This window comes from Lissotriton helveticus, chromosome 6, assembly GCF_964261635.1.
Source record: "Lissotriton helveticus chromosome 6, aLisHel1.1, whole genome shotgun sequence".
Classification (NCBI taxonomy): Eukaryota; Metazoa; Chordata; class Amphibia; order Caudata; family Salamandridae; genus Lissotriton; species Lissotriton helveticus.
In genome coordinates, this window is record NC_136067.1 from 1,222,293,127 (window position 1) to 1,222,313,523 (window position 20,397).

At 46.4% G+C, this 20,397-nt stretch overlaps 1 protein-coding gene across 1 annotated transcript in view; it reads right to left on the bottom strand.

Moving 5' to 3' along the window:
* Positions 1-20,397, bottom strand: part of LOC144763373 (uncharacterized) — an 851,355-nt gene that overhangs the window by 814,997 nt on the left and 15,961 nt on the right. Inside the window, exon 2 of the mRNA XM_078648937.1 lies at positions 15,237-15,315. Within this exon, the coding sequence (XP_078505063.1) occupies positions 15,237-15,315 (79 nt within the window). The remainder of the gene's footprint in view (positions 1-15,236; positions 15,316-20,397) is intronic.

Consider the following 20,397-nt stretch of genomic DNA (forward strand, 5'->3'; position numbering starts at 1 on the left):
CTGATCTTCCTCCTCTGTTTCCTTGCCTTCCTTCAGGTCCACATGGGCTTGGTCCTCTTGGTCCCTGTCCCACATCTGGTGACCTTACTCCTATAGGTCCTCACTCAGGATTCTTCAGTTTGTCGTAGACTTCCCGGTTTCCTAGCCCTGCTGGTAATGATACTCAATTTCCTATTCCTGGTCCTCCTGTGCCAGGTTATCTTTATCTCCAAGGCTGTTGTCCTTTTATCCCCCCCCCCCACCACCACCACAGCTCTATTGTGGTGGTCATGGAGGACCCTTGCTTCCTGGTCCTGTTCGTGCTTGTCCTACTCATGATGCACCCAGTCCTGGTGTTTCTCCTTTTCTTCCGTCTCCTACATCTTTTGCCAATCTTCCTACTCATTCTCATTTTTCTCTTCCTGTAGGCTGCCCTGCCCCTAGATGTGTGTGTTTTCATAGCAGTCTGGCTTTGCTGGCCCTCCTGGAGATTCTCCTTCACCTCTTTCAGTACCACACACTCCCCCTGGTCTTCTGAGATATCCTCATCAATCTCCTCCTCCTCCAGATCTTTGTCCTTCTGATCCTCCTGCTCTTGGACCTTCTGGGCCTGCTCCTCTTCTTTCTAAAACCTTGTTCTGCTTGCCCCGATCTTTATACAAGTACCCATCCTATATTCAGAGGTGGCCCCTGTCTTGGTGTTCCGCCTTGGCCTCTTCTTCCTCTTCCTGCTCCTCTGCTCCTCCTGATCATCTTGTTCCTTTTGGTCTTTTAGGCCCTAGTTGTATGGGTCCCACTGATATTCTTGGTGTTCTAATCTTCCTGGTATTCCCGCACTGCTCTTTCTGGTCCTCCTGTTCTTTCCAGTTGCACTTGTTTTGCACATGGTATTTTTAGCCCTCTTGGCCCTTCAGAGTTCTGTTCTTCCTTCTCCAATATCCTGCCTTTGTCTGGTTTTCCTTTTCCTGGTTCTCCCTTCCCCCATGTTCTAACATTCCTACATTGCTACTCTTTGAGTACCCACCTTTTCACACTTCTATCAAATGGTCAGAACTCAAAAGAGGGCAGACTGGGACCTCTTCATGCCCCTGTCATATCCCAGTGCACTGTGAAGCAAGTTACGGAAAAGTGCCAGTGAAGGTTTGCTTTAGAGTCACATTTTCACTTTTAGAAAAAGAGTAATGTGAATAACTGCAGTGAGGAGATCCTAAACCACAAAGGTAGCATTTCTAAACCAGCAAGGGGCTGCCACCAAAGCAGCCTTCCACACATTACGTTGTCAGGTTTTTCATCTCTGCACCCAAGTCTGTCACTCATTCTTTAGCTTGTTTACATTTAGAGGGGAGACACAAAAAGAGAATCCAGAAGGAACCAGTCTTTTGACCTTTTTTTCCTTTGCCAGAGCTCAGCAATGGTTCTCATAAAGCACTGACTCAGAACATCCCTGCCAGCACTCCACTAAATATGTCCTCTACTACCCTAAGCCCTCAAGATCCTTGCCAACCCTGTCTGCCAATATTGAAACCCATCACCTGTGGCTCTAATCCATGTATCTGCTTAAATACCCTCATTCCCACTCTTCTGGCCTTCTCATACCCTTGCTTGTTTCTGGAGGCCTTTGCTGGCCTTCTCGTCCACGGGAAGTCAACATTCATAGCCACATCTCAAAGCGTTGCCTGGCTTCCCATGTGTGGGGTTGACCGCACTAGGGTGAAACCGGTCCTGAGTTGCTTGTGTTCCAGTTCAGGCAGGACTGCTCTCATTGGAGCAGGGTCAAAACTGATTTGTATATAGCTGGGTCGAAACTGAGGTAGCAGGGTGCGCAAAATAACGAGTGATTACCAGTGGCTGAGATTAATTCAAGAATTCCATCCATCACTGTTTTGTATAACTATTTAATCTATCTTCATCTTTAGCAGGCAAACAATTGAAATTTATAAAACTCAGTATACCCCCATGGCGACACATAGGGCTGCAGTATGGGGTAACGCAAACTGCTCCGCATTACAGGTAGAGGAAAATATCTTTTGTAGAGATATTCTTTCCATTCCCTACATCACATTATATCTACCAGGAAAAATTTGGCCTGCCATATCTTGAAGATCTTTATAAATTAGTTCCAATAGCATTGTTATCAGACTGGCTCAACCCCCATGTGACTCTAAATCATTCGATCAATAGAGATTGTTTAGCGTGTGACAGAGGATTAAACGTGCTTTGGCTCGCATACGTCAAACAGAATTTACAAGGGCTGGGGAGGTTATTTGAGAATCCTACCTTTGCTTGTAAAGAGGATGGATTATATACTAAATGCATGTTTTTGGAAAGTAGGCACTTAAGGAGGAAAGGTGAGGCATTTAGCCAACCTTCAGTGAGGCTTTTTACCACTGCACAGACATGCAATGGCATGGAGTCTTAATTGACTCAGTTGCCAGGCCACTGGGAAAGGGCTTTGTTATTTCGATTCAGAGCCCGCATAATATGACATCTATTCCCCAGGACAGTATAACAGTTCTAGCATATGAATTTGTCCCTGTGAAGGTGTATCAGATAAGACTATTTTGCACTTTCCTTTCTTTAGTAAAGTTTATGCTGTTTATATTAAACAGTGTTCAATGCCTCTTTTAAGAAAGTACAATGATATAAAGTGCATACAAGCCCTACATGTTCTGCAATTGCTGAAGTTTGTTTCAGAGTGGGATCTTTTTCAAATTTGATGTACATTGTCACAAGTCTATGCTTTTTAACCATTGTAACTGTTATTAAGAATGTTTGTAGTTTGAATTGTACTTTTATGATGGTCACTGATAGTCGAAAACACATTTTTTTGACTTGACTTCCCTAGGTCTGCACTTAATAGGTACACTGGAACCAAACTGCTGTAACTACATCTCCTGTCTACAACTAGTGCATTCACCTACTCATGCACAGCAGCTGAGAATCGGTAGACAATTGGAAAATTAGATGCATCTGCACAATAGCCATTCCTGTGCGAGTTCCTCTGACCATTCTCCCCCAGTCACACTACCATTCTGCTCGCTCTTCTTCAGTCTTTTCAACTCACTAAGACTCTCTGCTCTCCCAACTGCCTATCCACTCTTCCAGTGAGTCTACTTTCCAGCTCTTCCCCAGTATCTCCACTCTCCTTCCCTGAATGCCACCTCACCCCTTCTGTTTCTTCACTCTCCACATCTCTTTTCCCTACATTTCTCTCCCAGACTATACGCTCTCTCCAGATCTCTCTGCAGTGTCCTCCAGTCTGTTTACTTCCAGTCCAGTTAAAGCGCCTTGACACCTTCGGGTGAATGTTTTGCGCTCTACAAGTCGCCTTTTCATTTCATTTCATTTCAGTTGAGTCTCTCTGCTGTACTCATCTTTGTTCTTCCTACATGCCTTCTTTCATCACTAGCTTTTGCTCTGTTCCCAGCCTTCATTCTCTCACCTGTCACCCCTAGTCTCTTTGCTGTCTCCCAAAATGTCTCCTCTCCCAGTATATCTGCCATCTCAATTTCGCTGCTCTTCGTCTCGGTCTTGCTCACCCTGCAAGTTTGCCTTCTTTCTATGCCAATCAATCTGATCTTCGCCATCTCTCTCTCTCTCTACCCTTCACTGTACCTACTATTCTGTTTGCTTTCATCCTTTGTCTACTTTCCGCAGCATACTCTCTTATGTCTCTTGCTTTCCCCAGGTCTGTCCTCTCTTTCCTCTAGTAAGTGAATTCACTCTATCATCAATCAACTGTCCCTGGGAGTCTCTCCTCTGAGCCTGCCAGTTTCTCTGATCTATGTCCAGTGTCTCTGCTTGCTATCAAGACTCACTGCTGTCCTCTCTCTGCTCTTCCTCTGAACTATCTGCTCTCCTTCCCATTACCTTCTTTCTATGCAGTCTGCTCCCGTTCTCTCCCAGTATCTATCCTCTCCCCCAAGCCTCCCTGCTGTCTCCCACCTTCTCTTGCCCCCTCTTCCCCACAATCTCTTTGATCTACCCTCCAGTCTGTCTGCTTTCCCTTAGTCTCTCTCCAAGGGTTTCTCCTGTTGTTGTTGGACTCTCCACGCCCGCATCTCTCTGCTTTCCCACAGACTGCCCCCTGTCTTTGCTCTGCCGGCCTCTCTGCCCACCAACCCAGTGTTTCCTCTCACCATCCCAGTTTCTCTACTCTCCTCACCAGTTACTCTGCTCTCACACCAGCCTCTCTGCTCTCCCCTATTCTGCTGTCTCCCACTCCCAGTCTTTTTTCTCCCATCTTGACTGCGCCCTTTCATTCTCAGTCTATCTTCTGTCCACACCACCCTAAGGTTTCCCCCCAGGAATATATGCTCGCCCACCAGGTCTACTCACCCTCCCTGTCTATCAAGTCTCTCCGCAGCCTCACTGAGCAAACCCTGCTTTGTCTGGTCTCCCTGACAATTCTCTTATGTAAATGTAAATGTATTTCGATTTATATAGCGCACGTTTCACCCAGGGGTCTCAAGGCGCTTGCTTAGGGAACCCGTCCTGGTATTCCCCTGTGAGAGATACCCCGGCAGGGTATTCACAAGGTGAAAGCCAGGCATCCCGCCGCGAGGGGCCGTAGTGGAGATTAGGCAAGCTATTGCCCAGAGTCGCAGAGTGTGACCCCGTGAGTCGAGTAGGCACCGGAGCGAGAATTGTTGAGTCCGTGGAATTTTTGAGCCCGAGACCCGCCGAGGCGGGGAATCGAACCCTGGTCCACGGCTGATCTCAGCTTCCGGGTCTGCCGCCTCTAACCACTGAGCCACACTTCTCCACTTATGCCCCTACAAGCATCTTACTTTCACCCCTGCATAGCCGCAAGTTTCCTAGTACAGGAATTCACTGAAAAAAAGCCGGACTGGAGCAGCTCCTCACACATGGACCTGAGAAAGTTGGCCAGGATTGCTCTCTCCCTTAACCTCTGCTCTCCTCCCTAACCTCTCAACATTTCCCGTATACTATGCCACTCTTTTCCCAGGCTTTGACCCTCACCCTACCATCAACAGTCTGTTCCCTCTCCTCTCATCCTCTCCTACTTGACAGTCCTTGTGATCTCCTCTTGGTCTCACAGGTTTGGAATCTCTGTAGGTTTGGGCCTGCTGATGTTATGTTTGTCACAAGAAACATGGTTGCTATTAGCGTCAAATTTAATTTAGTTGATTGGGAAGTCTATGGTTCTTCCAGAGGGCAGCTGAATAATAAACATTCTCTGCTATTTAGGCAGTAGTCAACAAAATAGTACAGACTATTTACTCATAATCCAGCGGCCAAGTGGATAGAGGCTACCTTAAATATTTTGTAAAATCTGCCTTCGGAGACAGTAAAAATCAACTGACTCCTTCTGCACTACAACAAGACTAAAAGTTACACTCAGATGAGAAAATCCTATCTCAAGAGCCTTATTACTATATCAGCACTGCAAGTACTTAATCCTGACTATTCTTAATTTAAACCAGGCTATGGAGATCTGCAAGTGAGCCATTCTTACTCTAATGACTGCTAAATAATTTAGATTGTGGTTGGTAGTTAGGGAGCCAGCTGAGTACATCAAGATGATAGACTATACAAGATGACTTATTCCAATAGGCAGCTGAAATATTAATAATTTGAAGATGGGATAGAAGGAACTGCAGCAGACTGACACAAATAAGGGAAGTAATCTAATCTAGAGACCAGAACCATGTGTATATCTCAGGGAGAAACTGATTTTTTTATTTGATCCGTCCAGTCCCCAGGCTCTATATGTACCTCAGGCTTTGTATAATCTTTGCTTCCCCTGTGTGCCAGTACATGGCAAAACCCTCTAGTGTCTTTCGATTTGGCAACATGCAACAGATATCCCCAGATTCTTATCTCCCAATTTGCCTTGCTCTTTCGAATATCTTTTTTGTTGACTAGCCTGCATACAGCTATCCTGTCTTTTACTTTTGCTAGCCGAAATAGTGCATTCTTAGGTGCCCTTCAGTCCTTGTTAAACCATTGTTGAGACTTCAATGCTATGCTTTTACATGTATTTTACTTTTTGAAAGAAGAGCCTTTGTGAAAAGAATGGAGTTTCAGTGAAAGCTTCTGGTTTAATACCCACTTTCGCGACGGAGTCATGGCAGGAATCAAGGGCCAGATGTAGGTGACTTCAATTTACCGACTCATAAATACCGAATTTTACCGATTCAATATTTATGAATCGGTAAATATGAAGGAGGGAGATGTAGGTAGTTTATGTTTTTGAATTACCGAATTGGTAACAGTCGGTATTTACCGAATCGGTAAATACCGATTCGGTATTGCCCATTGATTCCTATGGACCTTGAAGCCCATAGGAATCAATGGGCAATCGGTAACATTCGCTATTTAACGAATCGGTAAATACCGAACCCTGAGAAGGGTGCAGGGGGTGTCACTTTGACACCCTCTAGCACCTCAAGTACAGGCATGTGTGACATGGGGCACACATACATGCCCTAAGGGCATGTCTGTGTGTCACATTGCACAGGTGTGCATGCACACCTGAATTCGGTATTTTACCACCCAATAGGATTGGGTGGTAAAATATCGACTCTTAAGGGCCTGTGGCACTCTTAGGAGTGTCACCTACATATGGATTTACCGAATCGGTAAAATTACCGATTCGGTATTTTACAGAATCGGTGAATTTACCGATTCAGTAAATTTACCGATTCTGTAAAATAATGGCCCCTACATCTCAATCACCAAATACCGGTCGGTAACGGCCGAATTCGGCCGTTACTGACCGGTATTTGGTGACCTACATCTGGCCCCAAATGTTTATACATTCCTTGGATGGTTTGCGGGTTTGTAAATCGAACCTCGAGTTCCATCTGTTGTTAGAAACTACAATAGTATCCCTTACAGAGGGCACAGAACTGACAGAATCTGAGTCGTTTCAAGTTTAAATATTAGCTGGTCATGGTCACTCCCAGCCTCTGGAGAATTGACATATCTAGGATTTCTTGCCATAAGCTCAAGCTCAGGAGGATATAATTAGTATTACTCCTACATTTTCCTCTTCTAACGGTAGGCGTGGCACTGAGGTCAGAATGACCATTACAAACCCTTAAGACATGATATAGTGTCGTGTCCACTAACTGTAATACTGTTACACTCAAATCTTTTCTAACAGGTTTCGTTAGCAGGGGCATTCTCAAGAGCTCATTCTTATCTTCTATAAGAGTATTAATGGTCCTATAAGCTTCGAAGGTAGTATTAAAAATCCCGCACTGATTTTCTGATGAGTGTTACAATTAATGTAAGAAGCTGGCTCTGTATATGATATTGCCACTGCATGGTAATTCCATGACCAGAGTCCATGGGTTCCCGGAATGGCTTAATGCAAAACCCAAAGTGCTCTATTTGTGGTAGTGTGGGCAAGCAGCCTTAGGCCGAACACAGAGTAAGACATTTATTGCTCAATAGTGATCAAAAAGGAACACATGAATCAAGAAGGAGATCCAGACCAATTTAAGAAAATTATACTTTGTTTATATGTTATTTTAAGACCAAGGTCTGTGCATTACAGTGGGTCTGATTCACAGAACTAACAAGACAAAATCCTAAATGTAATACTTTTGGTATTCGCAGAAGGCATGTAGTAGTTGTAAAGTAAGGATTTTGTCGAAGTCTGTCTTAATACTGTCCTAAGTTTGTCTTAAGTTTGTCCTAAATTTGTCTTAAGTTTGTCTTAAGTCTGTCTTAAGTCTGTCTTAAGCCTGTCTTAAGTCTGTCCTACTACTTTTGGTATTCACAGAAGGCATTTAGTAGTAGTAAAGTTAGGATTCTGTCTTAAGTTTGACTTAAGACAGACTTAAGACAGACTTAAGACAGTCTTAAGGCAAACTTAAGACAAACTTAGGACAAACTTAAGACAGACTTAAGACAAACTTAGGACAGGTTTAAGACAGACCTAAGATAGACTTAAGATAAAATCCTAACTTTACTACTACTAAATGCCTTCTGTGAATACCAAAAGTAGTACGTTTAGAATTTTGTCTTAAGTTAGTTCTGTGAATCGGGCCCAGTAAGTATGGTTTTAATTAAAAATACGTTTCAGGGATCAGAAGTTTGAGAGTGCAAATTTCAGAGCAGTTCAATAGTATCCTTTGGAGGAAAACAATTGTGTGGTTTAACAAGTACGTATACCACTTATAGTTCCAGTACAGTCTTCGGGTGTCTCAGGCCAACACTGCGGACAATGTTGGTCGTGGGTGACTGGGGGCACCCAAAAGGTGTGGGCTTCAGTATCTAGGCCGAGGCGGTCGATACCGACGATGAAAATTACCCTTGCGGTCTGCAGAGAGTAATGTAGCAGGTTGGTTTTCAGCAGGCCGCTAACACAGTTACCGTTGAGTAAGATGGAGGAGTTCTGCCATCATCTGACCATCACAGAGAGGTCACTGTAGGGCGTCAATGCAAAAGAGACAGGAGTAGGCTGGCAGGACCATTTGCAGGAGGCTACAGGCTAACAGGCACTGGGCTGGGCATGGCTAAGGTTGTGGGGCTGAGAGGATCCTTCAAGGTCGTGGAGGCTGTCCTACTGTGAGGTGTTCTTCTGAACCTTTAGTCCGAAGGGAGATTCTTGGCACTTTGGTGAAGGTTGAAAGGTCTCCAGGGTTTCTCGGAGGCCTTGCAGAGTTTCTGGAAGCACGGCAAGCCCAATGGTCGAACCTGTGGCATGTGACAAGGGTTTGCCGAGTTTTTCCTGCAGTTGCTCAGTTCCTGCGCCCCCCCACGGAGGCAATACAGCACCTACACATAATAAACATTTAACATCTAACGTTTTGGGCATATTTTACAGTTGGGGTCACAACCATGAGAGCTACTTGCCCTATGTAATATGTTGGTGTTTGGGCACTTATGAACCCAACATCCAGTAAATTTAATCAGGCAAATACCTTTAAAGAAACTTAACCAAACACAATGTATTTATGAGGGCGGACACCTCCCTACCGGACACGGTTACTCTTGGCGTATACCGACTAACTCATAAAAACATAACAAGCAGCTCAGGATGTAAGGTACTAAGATCTAACACAATCAAACCTGCAATACAATAATTCCCCAAAAACTCAAGTATATAGTCATATGGTTCCAAGAGGTCAGTTTTATGCTTTACAAAAAATACAATGTCAGCTTAGAAGTCTAAGTAGCAACGGTGAACACTAAGAATCCAATCAATTACTTTGTTTTTTAAACAAGCTCTTACCTCGAGGGCACCATTAGGGAGCTTTGAAATGTTTTTTATGAACACACTGTTTATTTTTTAAGGGGAATACTAGAAGACCCATATTACTGATCATTACAAAAATTTCTGTGTTGATCAATATAATTAGTATTAGATTCTTTTTTATCTAAGTTGCCGCTGCACTCCCCATGATGTAAATCCCTTTCTTTCTCTGGGGGATTTCCCCTGAACAGGTCTAGTTTGCAACATCAAAGAATGATCAGGATTCCCTTTTGGTTGCCAAGAGATCTGTACTAGAAGTACAAATTTAGTTTCAGGGTCCTCATGTTGGTATCATTTGACTTTTCTGGTGGCCAATGCTGTTGACTACTCAACAGTTCTGTTAGATTAAATACAATGTGTTTCAGTTCATTGACTCCCCTCTCAGTTCATTCACCAAATACAATAATCTCCAGGTCTTGGGGTATAGAAAAATATTATTGAAAGCCTCTTGGTGTAGCCACAATAGGTGATGATACTTTCAAATTGTCCTCTAGTTGATTATTTGTTTCATCAATCGATTATGGGATAAATCTGTTAGAACCTGTTATTTGTCAATAGTTGTGGTTGGTTACTAGTATGATTGTCAGTATAGGCGTCTGCAGATTTAGGGTCTAGAATATCAGAAGCCAAAAATGTTGGTGGCATTACACTTGGCTTGGTCTCCCTACTCATTTTCTCAATTTTTCTGCCAGCTTCCTTCCTTTTATCACAGGTTTCTATACAAGGGGTATTAGCTTTGATTCCACATCGTCAATAAGGTTCTCAATATTTTGAACTGTAGTTGTCCGCGTCATGTTTAGTGACTTTTTTGAGTTGGAAAGACCTGGAAGGCTATTTCCTGCTTTTCTGTTCCCCATTACAAGTTTTACACAAGCAGGCTCGTGGTAAAATAAATAATCAAATAACACCAATTTCAAAGGTCAGCAGGCAGCAGTGAAAAGCAACAGTAAAAACTCCACTGATTTGAATTTCTCAATGATCAAATGCCACAATAAGCCATTTCTTACAAAATACTAGGTAACGTGACTCCAGAATCAGGATATGCATTTAATACAATAAAACCAGTGTTATACCTTGTAATGCCTGTGCGTGAGCAGAATGTGTTGAGGTAAACATTCAAACGAACCGGATGACTCTGCCCTGCCTTTTCCACTCTTACAGGTGTGGACTGGCCTGCACAATGACCAGACTTTGGCCGTTTGCGGCCTGTGAGCATCCTGTACAGGAGGGCAAGTGAAAGCACTTTATAGTGCAGGCAACATGAAGGGATCCTCCTCACCCCTTCTCATTACCCCACAGCAGACTGACCTGGGACTCGTTATCCCTTGCTCAAGTGTCCCGTGCAGCAGGGCAAGTAAAAGTGTTTTATAGCGAAGAAAACAGGAAGTGCTCCTCTTCACCCCTCCTCCTTTCTTAACTGCAGAGTGACCTGGCTCCAGCGTCCCATGCAGGAGTCCAAGTAAAAGTGCTTAATAGAGCTAACAACAGGAAGTGCTCCTCCTCACCCCTCCTCCTTCCATGACAGCAGAGTGACCTGGCTCCAGTGTCCCATGCAGGAGGCCAAGTGAATGTGCTTAATAGAGGTAACAACAGGACGTGCTCCTCCTCACCCCTCCTCCTTCCTTGACAGCAGAGTGACCTGGCTCCAGTGTCCCATGCAGGAGGCCAAGTGAAAGTGCTTAATAAAGGTAACAACAGGAAGTGCTCCTCCTCACCCCTCCTCCTTCCATGACAGCAGAGTGACCTGGCTCCAGTGTCCCATGCAGGAGGCCAAGTGAAAGTGCTTAATAGAGGTAACAACAGGATGTGCTCCTCCTCACCCCTCCTCCTTCCTTGACAGCAGAGTGACCTGGCTCCAGCGTCCCATGCAGGAGGCCAAGTGATAGTGCTTAATAGAGCTAACAACAGGAAGTGCTCCTCCTCACCCCTCCTCCTTCCTTGACAGCAGAGTGACCTCACTCCACGTACCATGCAGGAGGCCAAGTGAAAGTGCTTAATAGAGGTAACAATGGAAGTGCTCCTCCTCACCCCTCCTCCTTCCTTGGCAGCAGAGTGACCTGGCTCCAGCGTCCCATGCAGGAGGCCAAGTGAAAGTGCTTAATAGAGATAACAACAGGAAGTGCTCCTCCTCACCCCTCCTCCTTCCTTGACAGCTGATTGACATGGCTCCAGCGTCCCATGCAGGAGGCCAAGTGAAAGTGCTTAATAGAGGTAACAACAGTAAGGGCTACTGCTCACCCCTCCTCCCTCCTTGATAGCAGAGTGACCTGGCTCCAGCGTCCCATGCAGGAGGCCAAGTGAAAGTGCTTAATAGAGGTAACAACAGGAAGTGCTCCTCCTCACCCCTCCTCCTTCCTTGACAGCAGAATGACCTGGCTCCAGCGTCCCATGCAGGAGGCCAAGTGATAGTGCTTAAATGAGCTAACAACAGGAAGTGCTCCTCCTCACCCCTCCTCCTTCCTTGACAGCTGAGTGACCTGGCTCCAGCGTCCCATGCAGGAGGCCAACTGAAAGTGCTTAATAGATCTAACAACAGGAAGGGCTCCTCCTCACCCCTCCTCCTTCCTTAACAGCTGAGTGACCTGGCTCCAGCGTCCCATGCAGGAGGCCAAGTGAAAGTGCTTAATAGAGGTAACAACAGGAAGTGCTCCTCCTCACCCCTCCTCCTTCCATGATAGCAGAGTGACCTGGCTCCAGCGTCCCATGCACGAGGCCAAGTGAAAGTGCTTAATAGAGCTAACAACAGGAAGGGCTCCTCCTCAGCCCTCCTTCTTCCTTGACAGCAGAGTGACCTGGCTCCAGCGTCCCATGCAGGAGACCAAGTGAAAGTGCTTAATAGAGGTAACAACAGGAAGTGCTCCTCCTCACCCCTCCTCCTTCCTTGGCAGCAGAGTGACCTGGCTCCAACGTCCCATGCAGGAGGCCAAGTGATAGTGCTTAATAGAGCTAATAACAGGAAGTGCTCCTCCTCACCCCTCCTCCTTCCTTGACAGCAGAGTGACCTGGCTCCAGCGTCCCATGCAGGAGACCAAGTGAAAGTGCTCAATAGAGGTAACAACAGGAAGTGCTCCTCCTCACCCCTCCTCCTTCCTTGACAGCAGAGTGACCTGGCTCCAGCGTCCCATGCAGGAGGCCAAGTGATAGTGCTTAATAGAGATAACAACAGGAAGTGCTCCTCCTCACCCCTCCTCCTTCCTTGGCAGCAGAGTGACCTGGCTCCAACGTCCCATGCAGGAGGCCAGGTGATAGTGCTTAATAGAGCTAATAACAGGAAGTGCTCCTCCTCACCCCTCCTCCTTCCTTGACAGCAGAGTGACCTGGGACTCGCAGTCCTTGCTTCAGCGTCCAGTATAAATGCAGTTGCTCTACCCTCATTCAATTTCATTTAAAGAACATTGGCAAACGAGATTAGGATTTTTTTTTGTCTGTGCCATGAATGAAAAGCTGAATAATGTGACTCTTGGCAAAAACAAATGGTGGGAAGCCTATATACCCCTCTAGAGCCTAGGCTACCAGATAACAAAACTTAACAGAAGAAAGGGGCTCTAGAAGGACTTATTACATTTTTTGTCTTCAACAATAACACTATATATTGTTATTGGCTATATTGTTGCATTTTATCGTATTGTATTTAGAACTTGTGTGCTAGACTTCAAAGGACTATACTCTCAAACATACAGTTGAGGACTCCCAAACGCAGGCTACATGTATCTCATCTCTATAGACAACTGCTGGGGCCGTCGCCCCTCAGGTTTTAAAGAAAATGTATTTATCCAATGGCGGGCCTGCGAATTGAGTGAGTGATCCTCCGGGAAACAGCAAGTCTCAGTTAGACTTGACTCACAAGTGTGCCTGTGACTAGCTAGGAGTTTAGTCCTTTGCGGTATTACACACCCTTGTATATCCCTGAGGAGGCTGTGAACAACAGGGCCACAATGTGTCGACTATGCATACTCTAAGAAGCCTGCTGCAAAGATCTTACAAGAACAAATTGATTGTGGACAGTAGTTTCTAATTTATTCATTCGGTGGACACATAAGATTTCGTGACAGTCTCAAACTTGAGAAGATTATCTATAGAATGCTCACAGTTTTAAATTTTGTAATGACCACCTCCTGATGGAATCATGTTTATCCAAGGATTATGTACAAAAGTTTACATATCATTTTGAGACTCCAATAATAAATTCTTGGTATATCTGCGCTCCTAATTATTGTATTTTCTGAGAGATGATATCAATAAACTTCTAAATAACGTAAGATAAAATGCAACAATATAGCCAGCAACAACCAGAGTGTTATTGATGATGATGAAATGTTTTGTTGGTCTCACTAGGCTCTTTCTTCTGTTTCGTTGTGATATGGTGCTAGAACGATATCCTCCAAGTAACTGGAGAGCTGAGTATTCACAAAGCTCTCCAGAATTTTAGAGGGTAGTAATAGAAGTGAGATGTACGTATAGTTGGTAAATTCAATAGCATCAGCAGATGTGTTTTGCAAAGGGAGAGCAACCAGGGCTTTCTTTCAGGCATCAGAAATCACATGGAGGAAAGTGACAGATCACAAAGGCTCACTAATATAGGGGCAATTAAAAGAACTTGGCATGTAATCATTTTCACAATGCAAGGGTAAAGCAGGAACAGCCGCGGCCCGTGCAGCTAAGAGCAGTGGGGCGGGGGGTCCGGGTAAGGGGGGATTTTGACGGACGAAGACGAGGTAAAATTAAGTAAATAATTAATTTTCTCTCTTCATCGTCTGTCAAAATCCCTCCTCACCTGGCCTAACCACCCCACTACTCTTACCTGCACGGTCCGCGGCTGAGCAGGAATTAGGAAGAAATTGAGAAAATATTTCTTTCAGGTTTGAGGAAAAAAGAAGAAAGATAGGTTTTGATATGCTTTTTAGTGGGAAACACCTGTTGTGCCAGATCAGGGAAGTAGGTTGAAGAGAGTGGATGTAGTATTTCAAGAATTGTTTGAATGAAGATGTCAGAAAGTTCGCCCATACATGCTGGGAAGTATTAACTGCTCAATAACACAACTAGCAGAGGCCAATTATTAAAATATTACAATCCTCTTCAGTTTAATATTCAAAATGTTAGATGGATCACTGATAAAAAGCCACACAAGCAGTTCAAAGGAGTTTTAGGTAACAAATGAGTTTTTCCAAGTAGGTGGCACTGCTAATCGCATAATACAAGGTATGCCAAAGGTACTCTCAATTCTTACGATTAAATTTAGCAATTAAATATTCAGGAGAAAGCCATGAACCAGAAGGTCTGCATCTGCAAAATAACACTTTTTAGAAAGTAATTTTGGTTTCCATAGCCGGTGAGATCCACTTGTTGAAAGTAGAGACACCAAGTTCTGGGTTACCCAAGAAGTCAGGATGACTCTTATCAAGAGACAGCATTAGGTACAATCTTTAAGTAACTGTGAGACTATAGATCCTCAGCCCTAAGACTAAAATCACCTAAAATCTGCCATAATTGGAGTTGACTCAGAAAATGAAAACAGGCTCAAAAAAATTTCATATAAAGGTTTGGAATAACCAGGTTACAATAAATACGTTGAAATTGAATTATGTGTTTGTAAAACTCAGTAAATTGCAAAAAACAATATTGGTCGATTTAAGACCAAGCTGGGCTAATGTTCTTCAAAATGATTTAAGCATGTAGGATAATTGTCCTCCCACCTGTGGACCGGGATACCAAAATGAAGTCAATTATCCCACAATAATACCTGTAAATTTAATTTTAACACTATACTCATGAATGTAACTCTCAAATTATGATGATGTGACCTGATTGGTTTCCACTTGGACAAACTCACACTTTCAAGGGCATGAACTTGAACATGACAAAATAAGCACCTGATTGGTTTCCACTTGGACAAACTCACACTTTCAAGGGCATGAACTTGAACATGACAAAATAAGCACACCCCTTCCCACACAACAAAATGTTCCTCAATTTGGGTAATTTAGTCATTATGGAAACAAAACAAGCTGTAATAAAATAAGCTTACCCGCATTTTTGCAAACATGAGCTCAGCTTCTGAGGTAATTCTGGGCTGAAGGTTTACTGCTTTTTTAGTCTGTTCCCGAGTAATTGTCTGAAGTTAAGGGTAACAAGTCCAATAGTTCTCTATTCACTTGCAAATACAGTGCCATCTTTAATGCCCCAAATTAAAGTCTGCAACATCATTTGCCATCTGAAGTGCACCCCTGCAATTAACGTTATATTAAAGGTGATAGTGGAGAAAGAAAACATATATACTCACACAATGGGTATAAAATATAGAAGTGGTTCTTTCTTACTGTCTCAGCCTGACTACCAGACGTTCTTGAAAACACATCTATGGAACAAAAAGGATATACATTTCTCATGAAATAAAAAATGCTTCTCTTTATGTGTACACAGCGATCCCCTAAGCCAATCACAACGCAGCAATGCAACAATGTGATTGGTCTGAGAGCTTTCCCACTGCTAACCAGTGCTAAAATGCTGCAGCCCTGTCCCTACAATATGGTAAAGTGTACCTACATCTAGGGATCGATTATGATGGCGGTGAATCCGCATCCTACGGGCCGGTGGAAGCCACCGCCGGCCCGGAGGATGTGGATTCACCGCCGCGGTCCCTGTCAACACCACCCGTCAGATTAGGATGGCGGTGGGATCAGCGGCGGACGGCAGGTCCGTCCGCTGCTGATCCGCGGGGTGTAGACCGCTATTTGGTGGCGGTGTCTGCAAGACACCGCCAGCCAAATTAGGAAGCGTGTGTAAACATGCTTTTCCGCGGCGGTTTTTCCACCGTGGAAAAGCATGTGGACCTTTGCTTCTGGGTGGCCCTTGCGGACCCCCAGGGTGAAGGGGTGGTGGGGGTGCACATGGGGCGTACCTATGGTACCCCCCTGCATGTGCATGCACAAAGCGGCAGGCACCGCGCGGTGCCTGCTGCTTTGTGCATGCAAATTCAATGCATGCATTTTCAACATTGCGGCGGGTGCTGCTTGAAGCAGCACCCGCCGCAATGTTAAAGATACAGGATGTGACCGCCAAGGTGGCGGTCACATCCTAATTGGCATTGAGGGAATGCTGCTGCCCTTGCGGACGGTCCCTCCACCTCGGGGTGGCGGACGGACGCAAGTCCGTCCGCCATCCTAATCGACACCTTAATTGGCACATTTAATTTACTTGAATGTCCCCAGTAAATGGTACTACATATACCCAGGGTCTGTAAATTAAATACTATTAGTGGGCCTGCAGGAGAGGTGTGGCGCCGCGGCCAGGGCGACTGACGCTGGAATCTGGGGACCGCGGTTCGATCCCCGGCTCCGGCGGCAGGTTAGCCCAGCACCATGTGACTCTGGGCAATAGCTCGCTTAATCTTCCCGACGGCCCCCCAGCGCCTAGAGACCCTTACGGGTGATTGTGCGCTTTACAAATGTGGACTTTGCAGCACTCATTGTGCCCCCCCCATTAAAGTAGCACTTTAAAACATGTCTCAGGCCTGCCGCTGCAGTCTGTAGTGTAGTGTTGCCATTTCGACCTTTTAAACATTTTGCCAGACCTAAACCTTCCTTTTTTTAATACCTATAATTCACCCCAAATGTAGGGCCAAAAAGCTCATAGGGTAGGGTGCATGGTATTTAAAACGTATGACATGTTTACTTAAGTTTTACATCTTCTTACAGTGAAAAACTCCTAATATTTTTTTTCGCTGTTGTAAGAGCTATCTCTCCCATTGGCCTTTTTCCCTTTAATAAGTGCTAACTTTGGACTCGGGGTAGATAGAGGTATGCTATTTAAATCATTTGGATGGGCGAGAATTAAATAAGCCAACCCCTCAAGTCAGTCAAATACCATACAATGGAGATGCTGGGGGGGGGCTGACAAGATGGCCGCACTTTAGTGAGGCTCCGTCAGCCCTGGAGACAAAATCCATAATCCATCCTGAATCTGCGGGGTAATCTTAGTGTACTTTCCCCCAACAAGCAGTCGGAGATCGGCAGAGGCGGCACAACAGAGCCAATCACTGAGGCGGACCAGCTGGGCACCGTGCAAATCTGAGGCCGGTGAAACGCGGGGCCAACGGCCGGGCCGCAAGAGGTGAGGGCCTGACGTCGACCGCGTGGGCCACGCAACCACACCAGCGAGAGATTGTCATAATCTGGATGCACTGACCGCGAGACACACCGGCTGCCACACAGGCGCTGTGACTGAGGTGCTGGTGAAATTTCGAGCCAGGTGGCCACGCCCATGCGCTCAGACTGCACACCTCCCTGAGGGCACCCAAGCCCGGGATAACGCCACGCGAGGTCGGGGATTCAAGCCTGTCACACATGGCACTTCATGCTACTGGGTTGGAGGTATGATCCTGCCACCTAAAACAGAGCTAGATACAGTGCAAACCTACCGCTGCCTGCAGAGCCCGTGTGACCACAAAAGTGAGGAATTTTCAAAGACCGCCGGTACTGATCCCGCAATATACCTACTGACACCCAGGTGACGCGACTAGGGTGCTGCGGTGACCGCGCTACCGGAGGCTGCACCCGCGCACACTGATCGTACACCGACCACGAGGGCACCCCTGCGCGGGACAGTGCCACCCAGGACCGGGGATCCAGACCATCCGGGTGCGACATGTCACCTTCCAGAGCCACGACAGAGGCAGCATCCCTGCCACCCACACAGCAGACAGGTATGGCACAAGCCCAGTGGGTGGAGGGACACTCCGAGCTCTGCTGCTCATCTGGTGTATGGCTGAGTAGAACACTGTGTGGGCTGAAGAGGTGGCTTAGAATCGGGCGGATTCTACGCAGGGCCGGAGATCTTAGCCTTCTGCCCCGCTATACGCACCCACGCTACTGCCCACCTGGGCGAGAACAATTGCGCCCATACAGCGCTGTGCTGCGGTGACTCCGCGGCCTACTCACAAGGACTGCCTGGTGGACACAGCAGGCCTCAACCACACAAACCCTTTTCACTGCTGCCAAGGTGCCCCACCCCGGGCATCCTGATATCCAGCCTCTAGGGGGAAGGTGGAGTGTGCTCTCCGGTCCCCGGTCTGGGACCCCTGCCGTGGGGCGCGTAACCCATCCAGATCAGGCCGCGGGTTTGCGCCCTGTAATAGATTGGGCACCATGGGAGAAGAGGCGCCAACTTGCCCAGTGCGACGCAGTGCAGAGTGGGAGAGGAACCCACGCCACCCACATACCATGCAACACTTGTCACCTCACACGGATTAGATGCAGTTGTATAACCCCGCATCTACTGGGCCACACAGCAAGGAGCACAAACTCTTCTCTCTGGAACCAGAGCGCACACTACGGGCACCACAGGCACGGCTATGAATAGTAATGCGCCTGAATCACCAGAGCCCACTTGTGCACCTGCTTTGAACACTGAAGCGACCGGAATTCACCTGTGCCCGCCAGCGCATGCACCCACTGCCTAGAGCTCATCGGCGCACTTGCCACCTTCCTAGACTGGAGTGACAGTGGGGAAACCAGATGGCAAACAGCCTAAGCTCACAATCGACTCCCGCAGAACGTCACCCTAAACAGAGCTCGAAGGAACGGGACAGGTGAGCCAGAACACTGACGATGTTGATATGAAGGCACTGCTCCTCACAATGAAAAATAGCCTTGCATCCATTGGGGAGAAAATTGACTCAATGTGCGCCAGAATGGACCAGATCACCCAAAATATTGAGAAGCAGGACGGCAGAATCAAGGAGGTGGAAATGCAAATCTCTACTCTCGAAGACGACCAGGCACCGGAGGCAGGGCAACTCACGGACATTAATAAATTCCTCAAAGTGATCGCTGCGAAAAATGGAGATATCGAAGCCCGCTCGAGGCGGAACAACATTCGCATTACCAGTGTCCCCGAGACAACCAACACAGTAAGGCTGGAAGATTATGTAGAGCGGTTCCTCACCTCATGTTCTGGCCTGGAGGCCTTCTCCAAAATGCTTATAGTGGAACGGGCACATCGAACCTTTGCACCGAAGCCCCCACCAGGTGCAGCTCCCCAACCCATAGTCGCGAGACTATTCAACTACAGAGCCCAGGATACGGCTCTCTGCAAAGCGAGGGGGATGAAGGACGTCGCAATCAAGAATAATGCCATATCATTATATCCCGACTTCACCCTAAACGTCCAAGAAGTGTGAAAAAAGTACTTGCCAATTAGGAAAAAGTTACAGCAAGAGGGAGTGGAGTATGCCACGCTTTACCCCACGCGTCTGCAGCTCACCTATGACAGCAAACACCAGATCTGCAGTAAATCACAGCAGGTGGCAGACTTCTTCAAAAAGACAGTGCAAGCTGCTAAGGTAGCGGAGTGCTAGCCCTCAGGCAGCAGAGAAGGTCCAACGCACCATGATGAAGACTGAGAGCACTAGACGGGCTCTAGCTGACCACCTACAACAGGTTTGAATACGGTTGCGGACTGCACAGATGGCCACTCCACTAGCAGGTAATGTTCTATATCGTCACTGTATGGCCTTCCGCCCTCTCATCAGATTGAACATGGACGGTCAGAACCCTACCGGACACTGAACTTGCATTCCAGGGTCTCTCCTGCATGCTACAATGGTGCAGGAGGCGCTGCCACGCCCCCTAGGACACACGACTCCAAGGGAGCTCCCCTTTCCTCCGTTAGTGGGAACTGTATTGCTAGGATGTTATCTTTGTTTTTCTGTTGTGGGAATGTTGAAATTATGGTTCTCTAGCAACCCTGCGACTCAACCTCACTCCGTTCTCCACACTGTCGGCACCTACATGCTAACACAACACTAAACTCTATCGTCACGGATGCTCTACAGGCACACAGCACCGACCACGCATAGTCAGCATAGGGCAGCTGTGAGGAAGATTACACAGGTTTTTTTTAGATGTATTGGGAGGGTTTAAGAGGGTAGGGAATGTTTACAGCAAGTTGGGGTCGCCGTTGTGGGAGAACTGTTGGGATACCAGGATGGGCATTCCTAAGTTTGCTACGGATAACAGGCAGCGTAGGTACAGTACACACTCAGGAATAGTTGCATATCAACAGGACAAATATATACCCATGGCACTGGTCAATGGTGGGTGAGGGACAACGAGGTAACACCACAGCTCACATGGGACTCTTAACTTGGAACTTTAGGGGGTTGGGCGACCCAAGAAAGAAAAGGCACA